Source organism: Elgaria multicarinata, chromosome 17, assembly GCF_023053635.1.
Source record: "Elgaria multicarinata webbii isolate HBS135686 ecotype San Diego chromosome 17, rElgMul1.1.pri, whole genome shotgun sequence".
Taxonomy (NCBI): Eukaryota; Metazoa; Chordata; class Lepidosauria; order Squamata; family Anguidae; genus Elgaria; species Elgaria multicarinata.
The window spans coordinates 1245950-1261830 of record NC_086187.1 but is presented as its reverse complement, the minus strand read 5'-3'; the positions used below and the strand labels follow the sequence as shown (position 1 = coordinate 1261830).

The 15881-nt window shown below is 45.5% G+C and overlaps 1 protein-coding gene across 1 annotated transcript in view; it reads left to right on the top strand.

Annotated features, from left to right (window-relative positions):
* The window catches only part of GNPTG (N-acetylglucosamine-1-phosphate transferase subunit gamma), an 81544-nt gene that overhangs the window by 42535 nt on the left and 23128 nt on the right, over nt 1-15881 (top strand). Inside the window, exons 6-7 of the mRNA XM_063143333.1 lie at nt 2219-2312; nt 3171-3285. Coding sequence (XP_062999403.1) covers nt 2219-2312; nt 3171-3285 — 209 coding nt within the window. The remainder of the gene's footprint in view (nt 1-2218; nt 2313-3170; nt 3286-15881) is intronic.

Below are 15881 nucleotides of genomic sequence, written 5' to 3'. Positions count from 1 at the left end.
TTAAAACCATATTAAAACAACCAACAGGTTAAAAGCACTTAGAAATTTAAAATACTTAGAAATTTAAAATACTTAGAAAATAAAAAGGTCTTCAGCTGGCGACGGAAAGAAAACAATGTAGGTGCCAAGTGAACCTCTCTGGGGAGCTTGTTCCACAACCGGGGTGCCACAGCAGAGAAACCCTCTTCCTAGTAGCCACCTGCCTCACTTCCTTCGGCAGGGGCTCACAGAAAAAGGACCCCTGTGGATCCTACTAACTTTTCCCACCATTTCCACTCATAGCAAGAGTCATCTCGAAGATCGTGACTTACCACATGTCCTGCATCCTGTTGACTCCATTGTGGCCCCGCCAGATATGGTTTGCCCATCTCCTAGAACTATCACAGGGCAGTTATCACAACCTTCCATACACCTCCAATCTCCTCACCTAGTCTCCAGGACGTCTCAGACACCCCGACCTCCAGATGCTTCGACTGACAGCATGGAAAATTTAGACAGTGGTCTCAAAGTGTTTCCTGCTGCTCTACGTCGAGTCTTACAGACATCTCAGAAACAAGAAACTCAGTTCTCATATTGTAGAAAATGGACTATGTTGGTGGCTTATGCCAGTGCTAATAACTTTCAGCCTGGAGCTGCTTCATTGCAACAAATTCTGTGTTTTATTTTTTCTCTTTTCAATAAAGGACTTCGTTATTCTTCTTTACGGGTTTACTTAGCAGCGATTTCTGCTTTTCACCCTCCCATTGAGGGATTCAGTTTTCTCACACACCCTTTCCAAAAGATTTCTCAAGGACACTCACAACTCGGCTCCACCAATCAGGCCTGTCGTCCCAGCATGGAGCCTGTCAGTGGATTTAAAGTCTTTGACTTCCTCTCCCTTCGAGCCTATGGCAACGTCGGATCTCTGGTTACTCTCCTGGAAGACAGCCATTTTGGTCGCAGTCACATCCGCAAGATGGTCCAGTGAATTCTGTGCTCCCTGTGTCCACCTTCTGTATCCTTCCATAAGGACAAGGTCCTCCTTAGGCCGTATCTTACCTTTTTACCTAAGGTGGTTTTGGATTTCCATGTGTCCACCTTCTGTATCCTTCCATAAGGACAAGGTCCTCCTTAGGCCGTATCTTACCTTTTTACCTAAGGTGATTTTGGATTTCCATCTGAATCAGACAATCACTTTGCCAACTTCCTTTCCTACACCGACGTCAACATTAGAAACAACTATGCACACTCTCGATGTCAGGAGAGCGCTTGCCTTTTACAAACAAAGAACTGCTGACTTTCGATCCTCACCGCATCTATTCCTATGCTATGCGGGCAAAAACAAGTGTTCACCAGTTTCATCGCAGTGTTTGGCAAGATAGATCGTCAACACAGTAACTTTAGCACATGAGTTAGTGTCTGTTGCTCACCCCTCCTGTTAGAGCACATTCAGCTTGGGCAGTAGCTACAACGACAGCCTTTGATAGAGGGATTGGGCTCCCGGATGAGATCAGGGCTGCCACCTGATCTCATCCCTCCACCTTCGTCAGACACTACCATCTGGACGTTTGAACTCGAGCCGATTGCACCTTCGGAAGGGCTGTCCTATCATCGATATTGACATAAACACCTACCCTCCGACCTGGTAAGACAGCTCGCTATTTGCCCATTCTGTGATGCACAGAGACCACGAAGAAGAAAGACAGGTTGCTTACCTGTAACTGATGTTCTTCAAGTGGTCATCTGTGCATTCACACAACCCACCCACTGTCCCCGCTATGGTGTTCATGTATACAGGGTTACGTTACTGACACTTCGGTATCATGTTAATAGAATAGTATGTATTTATAGTACTCTCGGTTCCGAGGCCGCGATGTCGGTCTCCATGAACTGAGGGGAATGGGCAGGAATCCCTCTGAGCATGCGCATGACACCGTGGGGGAGCGGTTCCCGCCCAAAACGCCTCAGCTTTAGAAGTTTCCCGATCATTGTTCTGTGAAGGCCCAGAGCCCATTGTGTGAATGCACAGACGACCACTCGAAGAACATCAGTTACAGGTATAAGCGTAGACATAGATCCCAGTAATCCAAGCATTATTGATTTAAATTGCTATTGACTTTTTTTTAAAGGCCAAATTGTAGTTTTTTCAACATCTTCATTTCTGTATGGAGTTATTTGCACCTTTCATGTATGTTTGCTTGTTAAAACAATGTTTTAAAGATGTTTTCTTACTTTCTAGTATCTGGCATGAATGGGAAATTGAAAACAATACCTTTGTTGCTATGTGGATGAGAGATGGAGATTCTTGTGAAACCAAGAACAGACAGACAAAAGTAAGAAAGAATGAGTGAAGGAAGCCAAAATGCTTTTCAGTGTTGTGGTCAATAAGCTTTTAAATTGTTCCCAAATCTCATTATCATGTTCAGAACTGGGGAGCTTTGCCATAGTATTGTAATTTGATTCCTCATTTTTTATATATATTGAACATTTTCTATAGGTAATATTGAAAGCTGTCTGTAACAGCCTTGTGAGTATTTTGCTTAGCTCAAGAAAAAACACATGTTTCAGGGAAACTGGATAACTCTGGCCATGGCTAGATGAGGGGGGGCAGAGGGCGACGATCTCGCGATTTTATGATCGCAAGATTGTCGCCCTGGTTTACACATGGCACACAACATTTCAGCTGCCATTTTTTGTTGTTGTTAAAGGAGATGGAGTGCAGGAGTACTCGTCAGAAAAGCGGTGAGTGTTTTTTTTAAAAAAAAGAAAACCTCGCCCTCCCCCACACCCAATGGGCACAGAGCTCGGGTCCCTACTCCTTGCAGTTACTCGCAAGGAGCCGGGACAAACCGCGATGGCCGCCTACACTTTCCGCAGTCTTGGGATCATTTAAAGGGTAGGGAGAAAACCCAGGCCAAGGGAGGGAATCATCCCTCCCTGCTCCCAGGATCCCCTGTACATCATGTGGACGCACAGGGATGATCTCGGGATATAGGCCTGGTCTAGCCATGGCCCTATTTTGAACAAAGTAATACTTTTGTCAAGAAATACTTTTGTAAGCCGCCGTGAGAGCCTTTTTTGGCTGAATGGCGGCATAAAAATCCTTAAATAAATAAATAAACAAGTGATTTGTATTGAAATGAGACTTGGGTTGGCCTTTTTTAACTCGTTCTTCATTCTCTGCTTTTCAGGTACTACTTATATGTGGAAGGAGAAATAGATTGGCTCATGTGTCTGAACCAAGCACTTGTGTTTATTCTCTGACATTTGAAACCCCACTTGTTTGCCACTTGCATTCTCTCTCAGGTAGGGTAAAAAACTCAGAGACAGACTCTGGAATGATGCATCTTGTACCATAATCTTAACATGGTACATGTTCAAAATGCCCATCATTTGTCCAGGTTAACTGCAGGGGGAGGAACAGTCCTACCTTGCAATTTCAAAATGTTTCCCTTCTTAAGGGCGGAAATTAGCCCTTCATTCGCATAAAATCAGCCCATAGTTTACATTCAGCTAACAGTGTGCCACTAACAGCAGTGTATTTGTAGGTCCATAGATTTTTGACTGGCCACTATATCTGTTCCCTCTGTAAGTGGAGGACAGTATCTTAATGACAGTTTACTGACCTTCAGGACTGTTCCAAGTACTCAGCTTTGAACTTGGCCTATGTTTGCTGTGCTGAGTCTTGGAAAGCTGTGACAACTCACTGCTTTAGGACCATTTCTGAAGCTCTGGAGAAGGGCAGGGCTCTTGCCCAGTACACAGTGTGCTGGCCAGTAGCAAATGTATTTGTAACCCACAGTGAAGACCTATGACCCCTTATAGGTCCCAGCAACAAAGTACTAGTAACATTATGTGCATGTTTAAAGCATGTTATTTATGTGAGGAAGGGGGAAGATAAAAAGGTGTACCCCTGATCTTTAGTTAAAAAAGTTCTCAGAACAGCATCCAAATCTTAGTATCCCTCAGCCCTCCGATATAAAAGACATGAAACACTAGGGAAAGAGGGTGGGGGGATTAGGGGGAAACAAGCTCAGTTGCTATATCTTGAAGTTATAGGGTTTTTTAATTTTAAATTTTATTTTGTATGCAAATCATATACATAAAAAACATTATCTACAATATAAACATTAAATTACTATAACGAAAGAGTTGCCTAGATTCCCTGCAGTGTAGGCAGCAGGCAAACGATTATTTGGTAGAATCATAGAATAGCAGAGTTGGAAGGGGCCTACAAGGCCATCGAGTCCAACCCCCTGCTCAATGCAGGAATCCACCCTAAAGCATCTCCGACAGATGCTTGTCCAGCTGCCTCTTGAAGGCCTCTAGTGTGGGAGAGCCCACAACCTCCCTAGGTAACTGATTTCATTGTCGCACTGCTCTAACAGTCAGGAAGTTTTTCCTGATGTCCAGCTGGAATCTGGCTTCCTTTAACTTGAGTCCATTATTCCGTGTCCTGCACTCTGGGAGGATCGAGAAGAGATCCTGGCCCTCCTCTGTGTGACAACCTTTTAAGTATTTGAAGAGTGCTATCATGTCTATCCTCAATCTTCTCTTCTCCAGGCTAAACATGCCCAGTTCTTTCAGTCTCTCTTCATAGAGCTTTGTTTCCAGACCCCTATGGTGGCTAGAGTTTTCTCTCATGGCAGCAACCTTTTGCTCAGGCCCATTCTGTAATAGAGAAGCCCCAGCTTCTGATTCAGAGACAAAGATCTACAGAACCAAGGATAAATGAAAATCTGGAGCTTGAGCTTTTAGAACATCAAGAGCTCGTAGAGCCTGCTCATCCTCTGGGATTCCAATGGGCTGATATTTGTTGCATTAGCCAAAGCCAACTTTTGCATTTAGGGGCTTGGTGTCACTCCTGCCCCCTTGGTACTGTGATGCAGTTGCTTCCTTTAAATCAAATGCATTCTTTTTGGTCGGTTGCTCAGTGGGTCAGTCCAGGGAGCTTGATAACCCCAGCCACCCCACTTTTCTGCTGACCTTTCTCAAGCAATTTAGCTACCTGACCCACCTTCTCCTTTCAAATAATGTACATAAACTCCTCTGTTTCTCAGCAGACAAGTCAGAGGGAATGAGCATTATCAATATCTTATTGTTAAAGAGCATTAAAGAAAATGTTTAATTCAGTTACTTTTTTAATTAGAACCACTAAAACAGTATAATTTTACTCAAGCAAAATAAAGAGGAAAAAGACAAATTAAGCAGATAAATAATAAAATTATATTTCATACTGTCTTCTATAAAAAGCAAGACTAAACTTTTATAGATAAATAATTCTTTTAAAGACAATTAATATCAGTTCTATATTATAATGTCAACTTGAACCTCAAGCCAAAAGAGGTTCTATATTATAATGTCAACTTGAACCTCAAGCCAAAAGAGCGGCAGATACACAGACAGAAAATGAAATGTTCTTCTTCGTGGTCTCTATGCATCACACATATGGGCTTTGCGCCTGCGCAGAGACCAGACCGGAACCTTCTCTAGCTGAGTGGAACGTTTTTGGCGGGAACCCCTCCCCCACGCTACCGCGCATGTCCATGGGGTTCCCGCCCTTACCTCAGTTCTTCGTCGTCCGCCGTTGTGCCTAGACCGAAAAACTTTACCTCTAGCGTTTTCTCTGTTGATCTATTTAAAATACTTTTCTAACTTACCTTTTCTTCAGCTTTCTTCTTTTTCGTCCTTTTTCTCTCTTTATCTATATAAAAAAAAAAAAAAAAAAAGATTTTTGTAGTTAGATTTCTCCTCAGCGACTTCGGTCGTGTGAGGCCTTTATGGCAATCAAAGCACCATTTAGAAAGTGCGTCAAGTGCGGAGCTAAGCTCCCTCCGTCTGACGGCCATTCTTTGTGCATTATCTGTTTGGGAGAGGGACATGTGGTAGAGACCTGCCACCATTGTATGTCTTTTACCAAACAAACCAGAAAACACCGAGCAGACCGACTCCGCTCCGTACTTTGGGAGAAGGCTCTCAAGGCCACAGAGGCCCCTTCGATGGAAAGAACGGCGGTTCATAAGTCTGTTGCCCGTAAAACGGCAGTTACAAAGACTGTTGCGGAGAAACCGTCAGACCATAGCACTGAAGTGCAGACCAGAGCAAATAGGGCTGAGATACCCCTCACGCCTGGTCGGTCTTTATCGAGTTCTATGGCTAAGACAATCCCTAAAACAGCCAGAACTCTGATATCTTCTTCTGAGCCGGAGAAGAAAAAGAAGAAGAAGAAAAAGAGGGATGTGGAGAAATCCACCGTACCGTCACCTCGACATCGGGAATCGGCCAAGAGCCATTCCACGCCTCCTGCCGTACCGACCACTTCGATACCGAGTTCACCTTCGGTACCGAGATCTATGTCAGTACCGACGGCCATGATACCGACATGTCCTCCAAGTTTATCAGAGGGTGAAATTCGGGATTCAGTGTCGGTAACGTCCGCTCGGCAACCTATGAGGCCGCAAGAACTCGTACAGCCTTCCCCAAGACGGACCTCAAGAACAGATTGGGACAGAGCATCGCAGTACTCTGATTCCCAGCCTAGATATTATGACTGGGAAAGATACCGTCCTCAACAATATTTTCAAGGGGATCAAGGTTACTACCAGCAGGAAGGTTATTATGCACAACCTCCTCCAACAACAAGAGTCTGCCAGTTGCCTCTGCCTTCTCCATCCGCTCAGTTAATGTCGACGGTATCGACGCCTCGACACCGTGCACAGCAAGCAATACCATCTGCTGCATCCGCTACTGTGCTACCGCAAGATGATCAACATGGTCTGCAAGTGGTGACGTTATCCTCACCAGAGGATAACTATCCTTCCGATTCTGAATCTGAACATTCAGTTGCTCCAGCTGCCCCTTCACCTGACGATGCAATCGATGATACAGACCCGTCCTCTCCTTCGGACGATATGGTTCGTTTTTCGGACCATATGCTTAGGATGTCCAGAGCATTGGGACTTGACATACAGGAAACAGATGAATCGGTAGTCGACCCAATTTATGATGTCTTTCAGTCGACAACGAACCAACGTTTGGCCATTCCTGTTCCTCAAGCCTTGAAACAAACGGCTCAACTGTCATGGAAAACCCCTGCAGTAACACAGGCAACATCAAAGAGATTGGAGACACTCTATAAAGTTAAGGAAGAGGATGCACAATTTTTGCTTCAACATCCTAAGCCGAATTCCATTGTAGTGGAATCGGCACAGGGACAGTCACAAAAGACTCATTCTGCACCTGTCGATAGAGAGGGGAGGAAATTGGACCAAACTGGCAGGAGAGTTTACTCGTCCTCATCTTTGGGCATCAGAGCATCGGTGTACGAGGCAACGATGGCGAGATATCAGATTTTCCTTTGGGAAAAGATGGGTTCTCTATGCGAACATCTTCCGGAGGATAAGAAGGAGCTCGCAAGAGTATTCCAGAATGAAGCGACAGCCATAGCAAGGCAGCAATTGTCTACCGCTCGACATCAGGTGGATTGCCACTCAAAGTCGATGATGGGGGCCATTTCTTTGAGGAGGCACGCTTGGCTCAGATCAGCCAATCTTACTCAAGAAACGAAAGGGAGGATAGAGAGCATGCCATTCGATGGCGAAGGTCTATTTAATACAAAGACTGACGAGACGCTGGACTCTATCTACAAGGCGAGAACAACAGCCAAAAAGATGGGGTTTACTGCTCCTCCTCCACAGACTCAATACCGACAGAAGAGATGGATAAGACCTCCTCCACAACAACAACGGCCCCAATACCAGCAACCAAGGCAGCAGCAGCAACAACTTCAAAGGAAGCGGCCTTATCAGAGCCGTTTCCAACAGGAAAAGCGTCAGCCCGACTTCTCTAAGAAGCAGCGGGTTTGACTCCTCGGCTCCAGATCCACCCCCTTTTGCGAACCGCCTAGCACCCCATTACCATCAATGGGAGTTAATAACAACAGACTCCTGGGTGCTCACTATCATCAACTCGGGCTATGCCATCGAGCTCGATGCCCTCCCTCCCTTTTCCGGCGTGAAAGCAACGACTCCATCCCCTCCTCTGCTGCTCGAGGTACAGACCTTACTATCGAAGGGAGCCATCTCTCCCGTGCCTGCAGAGGAACTCAATCAGGGATTTTTCTCTCGTTACTTCACGGTCCCGAAGAAAGATGGAGGTCTTCGACCGATCATGGACTTAAGACAGCTGAACAAGTTCATCACCCCGAGGAAGTTCCGTATGACAACGGTTACTTCAATTCTGCAGCTTCTACAGAAAGGAGTTTGGTTTGCAGTGGTGGATCTGAAGGATGCGTACTTCCACATTTCCATCAGGAAGTCGCATCAAGCTTACCTTCGGTTTTCGATCGGAGTGTCCCAGTACCAGTTCACCGTTCTTCCGTTCGGATTGGCCACGGCGCCGAGGGTCTTCACGAAGGTTATGGCGGTGGTATGCGCCCACCTAAGGCAGAAAGGCATTTGTGTTTATCCGTACCTGGACGATTGGCTTCTCGTAGCGGACAGCAGCGAGGCGCTCCAGTCGGATATACTAACCACCCTCAACCTGTTGGACTCGTTGGGGCTGTGGGTCAACCACGAAAAGTCCATTTTGACTCCACAGCAGAGATTGGACTTCATAGGGGTAACCCTATCCTCTCGAGACGGGAGAGCATACTTACCTTTAACCAGGGCAAACACCTTGCAGCAGTTAGCCATCGACATCGAGAGCCGGCGGAAAGTATCGGCTTGGACAGTCCAGAGACTATTAGGCCTGATGGCAGCCACTACGGCAGTCATCAGGTTTGCAAGACTCAGAATGAGGGTATTGCAGGCCTGGTTTTTAAGAACTTTCGATCTCAGGCTCAATGCTCGACGAACTTACCTTTCGTTACCGAAGCAAGTCAGGGCATCGCTGAAATGGTGGTTCTCGATGTCGACTCTTCTCGAAGGCGTTCCATTCCAACAACAGGCGCCTTCGGTAACGATCACCACGGATGCATCCTTAGAAGGATGGGGAGCCCATTGCAGCTCCTTAACCTCTCAGGGTCGTTGGTCTCGATCACAGAGGGAGCATCACATCAACCATCTCGAACTCCTGGCAGTAGAAAATGCAGTAAAAGCATTTGCACAGATGATCGAGGGCAAGAATGTCTTGATCGCGACAGACAATACTACTGTAGTGGCATACATCAACAGGCAGGGTGGAACAAGATCACACCCCCTGAACCGTTCTGCACTCAGGATATGGAACTGGTGCATAAAGAGAAGGACTTACCTGACTGCGATTCATGTAGCCGGCAAGGAGAACGTCTTTGCGGACTCTCTCAGCAGATCCTTCCATGTCGACCACGAGTGGGAGCTCGACGTCGAAGTGCGGGAAAGCCTTTTTCGGTACTGGGGCCGCCCTGTTGTCGATGTCTTCGCTACCGAGGACAACGCAGTCTGCGCCAAGTTTTGCAGCAGGGCAGGAAGAGGAAAGCGCTCTCTAGGAGACGCTTTCACCAGAACTTGGAGAGGAAATCTCCTGTACATGTTTCCTCCCTTTCCACTGTTGACAAGAGTGATAGCCAAGATCCAGATGGACAACTCCGATTGCATCCTGATCACGCCGTGGTGGCCTCGACAGACGTGGTTCTCACACGCTCTTCGGTTATCGAGAGGGGATTACATCAGGCTCCCGTCGACACCGAAGCTACTGTCTCGACACCAGGGCAGGGTTCGACACGCAGATCTGTCGACCCTCAAGATGACTGCATGGAGGATAACAACAACTCCTCCTCTGCAACTAGAACTTTGACTGTGGATCACATTATATTGGCAGCACTAAAGCCTTCCACTAGGAAAACTTATGCAGCAAAGTGGCAAAGATTTCAGAACTTTGCTTCAGCACAAGATCAAACACCAGAATCTTGCCACTTACCCTTCATCCTTAATTATTTATTGACACTTTTCCAGCAGGGACTTAAGCTCGCATCCATCAGGGTTCACCTTGCTGCGATTACATCTTTTCACCGGGGTGTGGATGGTTTTACACCTTTTACCCATCCAACAACCAAGAAATTTCTGAAAGGTCTGAAGAACACGATACCGACTGTGAAGACTATCGTGCCGCCTTGGAGCCTGTCAGTTGTGCTGCAAGCATTGACACGCAAGCCCTTCGAGCCCATGGCTTCGACAGACCTTAGGCTGCTTACTTTAAAGACTGTCTTTTTAGTAGCCATCACATCAGCAAGACGTGCAAGTGAGCTTAAAGCTCTTAGGATAGATGTTCCATACACTATCTTTCATAAGGACAAGGTTGTGCTACGCACAGACCCAGCCTTCCTGCCTAAGGTAGTGTCTACTTTTCATCTGTCCCAGCATATTTCTTTACCTGCTTTCTTTCCTAATCCAACTACACCTCTTGAGTCTTCTTTGCATACTCTCGATGTAAGAAGGGCTCTTGCTTTTTACAAAGACAGGACAGAGACATTTAGAAAGACAAAGCAACTGTTTATTTGTTATGGTGAGCCTTCTAAGGGACTCCCTGTCTCTTGCCAACGACTGTCACGCTGGATAGTGGAGACAATAGAATTGGCCTACTCTATTTCTAAAATAGAGTTAGTGAAACCTGTGACGGCTCATTCCACCAGAGCTGTTTCAACATCGGTGGCCTTCACCAGAGGTGTTCCCTTGGCAGAAGTCTGTAGAGCCGCAACGTGGTCCACTCCATCCACGTTTGTCAAGCACTACAGTTTGGACACCCGTGCGAGGCAGGACTGCTCATTTGGGAGGACAGTGCTTTCAGAGATCTTCAGATGATGCACCAACCCACCTCCAAAGGTATGTCAGCTCGCTATTCGCCCATATGTGTGATGCATAGAGACCACGAAGAAGAAATGCAGGTTGCTTACCTGTAACTGTAGTTCTTCGAGTGGTCATCTATGCATTCACACAACCCACCCACCATCCCCACTTGGTGGTGTGAGACTTACAAATGACACTGTTTTATTGTGGAATGTACTTTATTTTATTTACTCTCATGTTTATGGGGGCACAACGTCGGACTCCTGTAAACTGAGGTAAGGGCGGGAACCCCATGGACATGCGCGGTAGCGTGGGGGAGGGGTTCCCGCCAAAAACGTTCCACTCAGCTAGAGAAGGTTCCGGTCTGGTCTCTGCGCAGGCGCAAAGCCCATATGTGTGAATGCATAGATGACCACTCGAAGAACTACAGTTACAGGTAAGCAACCTGCATTTTTAGAATTGACAGCAAATTTCTAACATGGATGTTGTTTATTTTCCACAGCAATTAATGCACAGGTACGAGTGTTTAAATAGGAAAGGCCTAAATAAAGGAGACGTAACAAACATCATCATCATAATCAACATCATAAAATGTATTTATATAGCACTTTCTAACAAAGTGCTGTACATGAGATAAAATAGATGAGTTCACAAAAAATGGAATAAATACAATAATTATAAATCCTTATATTCTTTTAAATCCTTTAAAACCCATATAAAATGTGTCGTGGCCACCACAAGAACCATCAACATGCTCTATCTCAGGAGCAAACAGCCAGCCCCGTTTATTAAAAAAGAATAAACCCCATGGATCTAATGGCTTGGCCCGGAACATACCAGGACAAAAGGGAGGAAAGGTAAGTTGGGTGGTGCAACTGAAAGGCCAGGAATAAGATCTTAAATTGGGTCCTGGCCTTCAATGGAAGCCAATGCAAACCCTACAATGGAAGGAGGTATGGGCAAATCGGGGTCCAGAACAGTCCTAACAGCACTGTTCTGGACCAGGATCAAAGAGTAGAGAGAGGAAAGAGGAAGACCAAATAGGAGATTATTACAGTAATCCAGGGGTGAGTCAACCAAGGCCTGAACCAAGAAGTCCGCAGTTGCCTGAGACAGGAACCTGCGAATCTGGCAAATGTTCAATAGATGGAAATTGCAGGCCCTCGCTGTGTTCTCAATAAAGGAACACAGCAAGAGTTGTTCGCCCACAGCTTAGATGGTTTATTTATTTATTTATTTATTTATTACATTTCTATACCGCCCAATAGCCGGAGCTCTCTAGGCGGTTCACAAAAATTAAAAACATTCAAAGTATAAAACAACAGTATAAAACCATAATATAAGATACAATATAAAAGCTCAACCAGATAAAAATTTAATCAGCAATGATACTGACAAAAATGCACGCATTAGGGAATTTGTCAGTGTCGATTCATTACCTCAAGGATTAGTTGTTTAGTTCACCAAAGCTCAATAGGAATGAGGTCAAAGATCAGTCCTACTAAGCAAAGAACAGGGATACCAAACTTCTTCTGGGGGTTTGTTAATTAATTCTTCTCGGGGCAACTAATTTAACTCTTAAAATAATCTCCTCCTTTACTGCAGTCCTAAATTCACTGTGTTAATCTCATTGCTCCCCTCCAGACACCCCAAGTACAACCTAGACAATTGAATTTGGCATGATCACTAAGACATGCTTTGGCAACTACAGAAGCTCCTATGTGGAAATAGCTCAGAAGTGTTCTTCCCTGATTGCAATATACTCCTCAGGATGTGGAACTGCTCCCAACACTGCAGCTAGGTAGTTTCAAGGTAGTCAAGACTGAATAACTTACCAAGACCAATTGGGAAACACTTCAGATAGCTTTATGGAATGGCTGCTGGCTAGGTTAGCCAGCTGGTGTCTCAGCAAAGATGATTGAATTCTTTCCTTCTGTTATAGCAACACCAACATAATTAACAATTGATTTATTGAAACTACTTCCAAAAGGTGTAGCCACTAAACGGATGGGGTGAAATCCTGGGGTGATCTCCAGGATCATCCCTGCACGTTCAGATGATCCCTCCCTTGCCCTGGAATCTCACCCTACCCTTTAAGCCTGGTTTTTCCGTGGTCTCGGGCTCAGCCCGAGACCACGGAATGTGTGGCCAGTTCCTCTTCATCCAGGATTGATGAGCAAGTGGCCCATCTACCATCCGTATTCTCTCCTGTGTTGGTGTTCCCAGTATCCATAATTGTCAGTAAATAAGGTAGAGAGTTGCATTGGAGGATAAAACTTTTGATAAGCAAATTGCCAGTGTTTCAAGGAAGTGTGATGTAGTAGTAATGGGGAACTTCAATTACCCTGATATCTGTTGGGAGACAAATTCTGCCAAAAGTGATCCCTCCAAGAAATTCCTGACATAGAATCGTAGGACCACAAGAATCATCTACTCCAACCCTCTGCAGTGTGCAGGAAAGCCAATTAAACCATCCATGAGAGGTGGCTATTCAGCCTCTTCTTAAAAACCTCCAGAAATGGAGAACCCACAATCTCCATAGGTAGTCTTTTCCACTGTTATACAGATCTTATTGTCAGGAAGATTTTTCTTATATTTAATCAGAATCTAGGTAGCTGTAACTTATACCCATTATTTCAGGTCCTGCTTTTTGTGGCAATGGAAAATAGTCCTTGACCATCTTCCCTGTTGCATCCTTTTATGTACCTGAACACTGCTAACACATCTCCCCTCAGTCTCCTTTTCTCCAAACTGAGGGCCTTGCTAGACTTACCTGTAAATCCAGGCCTGATCAGGGGAGAGCCCGCGATGCAAATATTGCGGGATCTTGCCCTTGTCTACATGTGCCCACCATTTTTTTGGTTTTCTGGAGGGGCTGGATGTGCAGGAGCGCTCCTGTGCAAAGGTAAGTTTTTTTTAAAAAAAATGTCCCTAACCCCCGTCCGCAATCTCCCTCCCCCCCATCTACGATCTCCTCCCCCCACCACCCAGTCTGCGGCTCCCGGCTCCTCACAAGTAATTGCAAGGAGCTGGGAAAACCGCTTGTTAGAGGCACCACACGCTCGCGGTTTCAGGCTCAGCCCGAGACCGCAAAAAATATTGGGCTAAAAGTGGTGCCCGTTTTCCCGGGGCAAGGGAGGGTTGATCCCTCCCTGAGCCCGGGATCCCCTGTGCGTCATCTGGACGCACAGGGACGATCCTGGGGTTCACCTCGGGATAAACGCTGGTCTAGCAAAGGCCTGAAGATCCAAAGTTCCTTTAGCCTGTCCTCATAGGGCATGTCCTCATTTATTTATTTTTTATTTATTTAAGGATTTTTATGCCGCCATTCAGCCAAAAAAGGCTCTCACGGCGGCTTACAAAAGTATTTCTTGACAGTCCCTGCCCACAGGCTTACAATCTAAAAGACATGACACAAAAGGAAAGGGGATTGGGAGGGAGGAGGAGGAGGGGGGAAAGGAAAGCAAATTCAGGCACTACAATCTTAGTTGCAAAGTTCAGCAGTTACAGTTGACAGCAGGAGGGAGGGGGCTCTCAGCCAGAGCTGGACCCAGGCACGGCTGTTGCCTGGCTGTTGCTTCCTCCCTCACTGGTGGCCTCTGCAGAGACAGTTGGTAGCAGGAGGGAGGGGGCTCTCAGCTGGAGCTGGACCCAGGCACGGTGGGTCCTGCTTCCTGGCTGCTGCTTCCTCCCTCATGTCCCTGTATCATCTTTGTTGCGTTTCTCTGAACCTGTTCTAACCTGTTGATGCCCTTCTAGAAATGGGGTGCCCAGAATCTTACACAATACTCCAGGTGTGGTCTAACTAGTGCTGAATAGAGAGGAATAAGGACTTCACACATCTTTGATACAATGTTTCTTCTAATGCAGCCCAGAACTGCATTAGCCCTTCTAGCACCTATCTCACACTGCTGACTCATGTTCAGATTGCTGTTGATAACCACACCCAAATCCTTCTCCAATGTAGTATTCCCAAGCCATGAATTCCCCATCTTATATATGTACCCTACATTTTTCCTCCCTAAATGTAATACCTTACATTTCTCCCTGTTAAAGGACATCTGTTCCTCTCAGCGCAGTGTTTCAACCTGTCCAAATCAGATTGCAATCTCATTCTGTCATCATGGGTGTTGGCCAGACCTCTCAGTTATGTGTCATCCACAGATTTGATAAGAAGTCCATCAATCTCATCATTCAGGTCATTAATAAAAATGTCGAATAATCCTGGCCCCAAGACAGAACCCTGTGGTACCCCACTGGTTACTGCTCTCCAACTAGATGTAGAGACATTAATGCTGACTCTCTGAGTGCAGTTAGCCAGCCAGTTGTGGATCCACCTTACTGTGATGCTATCCAAGCCAAAATTCAGCAGCTTGTCAATGAGAAAGTCATGTGGAACCTTGTCAAAAGCTTTGCTGAAATCAAAGTAGATTATGTCCACAGCATTCCCCTTGTCCACTAGAGAAGTTATCCTGTCAAAGAAGGAGACAAGATTTGTCTCACATAACCTATTTTTGACAAAGCCATGCTGACAATTAACAATCACAGCATTGTCTTCAAGATGCTTCAAGAAAGTGGAGGAAGAAACTAGAGGATCGGCTATCCTTGACTTGATTCTGACCAATAGAATTGACTTAGTGGATAAAGTGGCAGTTATGGGAACTCTGGGGAAAGAGATCACGTCATACTTGAGTTCTTGATTTTAAAGGAAGCAAAAGCTACATACTCTGTTTTTTAGGAAAGCCAATTTTAATAAACTATGATCAAGTAAGGTCCCATGGCAAGTGACCCTAATGAGAAAAGGAGTCCAAGATGGATGGGAGTTTTAAAAAAGGAAATTTTAAAGGCACAGTTCAAACAATTCCAACAAGGAGAAAAGATAGAAGACAACAGAATAAACCAATGTAACGCCACAAAAAGCTTAGAGATGTCCTGAAAACAAAAAAGGATACATATGGGAAGTGGAAGGAAGGCCAGGGTACAAAAGAAGAGTACAGACAGGTAGCACAGAAGTGCAGGAATGGTGTCAGGAAGGCTAAAACTGAGGCTTGAGAAAAAGCAACAAAAAAGCTTTCTTCAGGTACATGCATAGCAAATGACAGAGAAAAGAAATGGTGGTTCAGCTACTCAATGAGGATG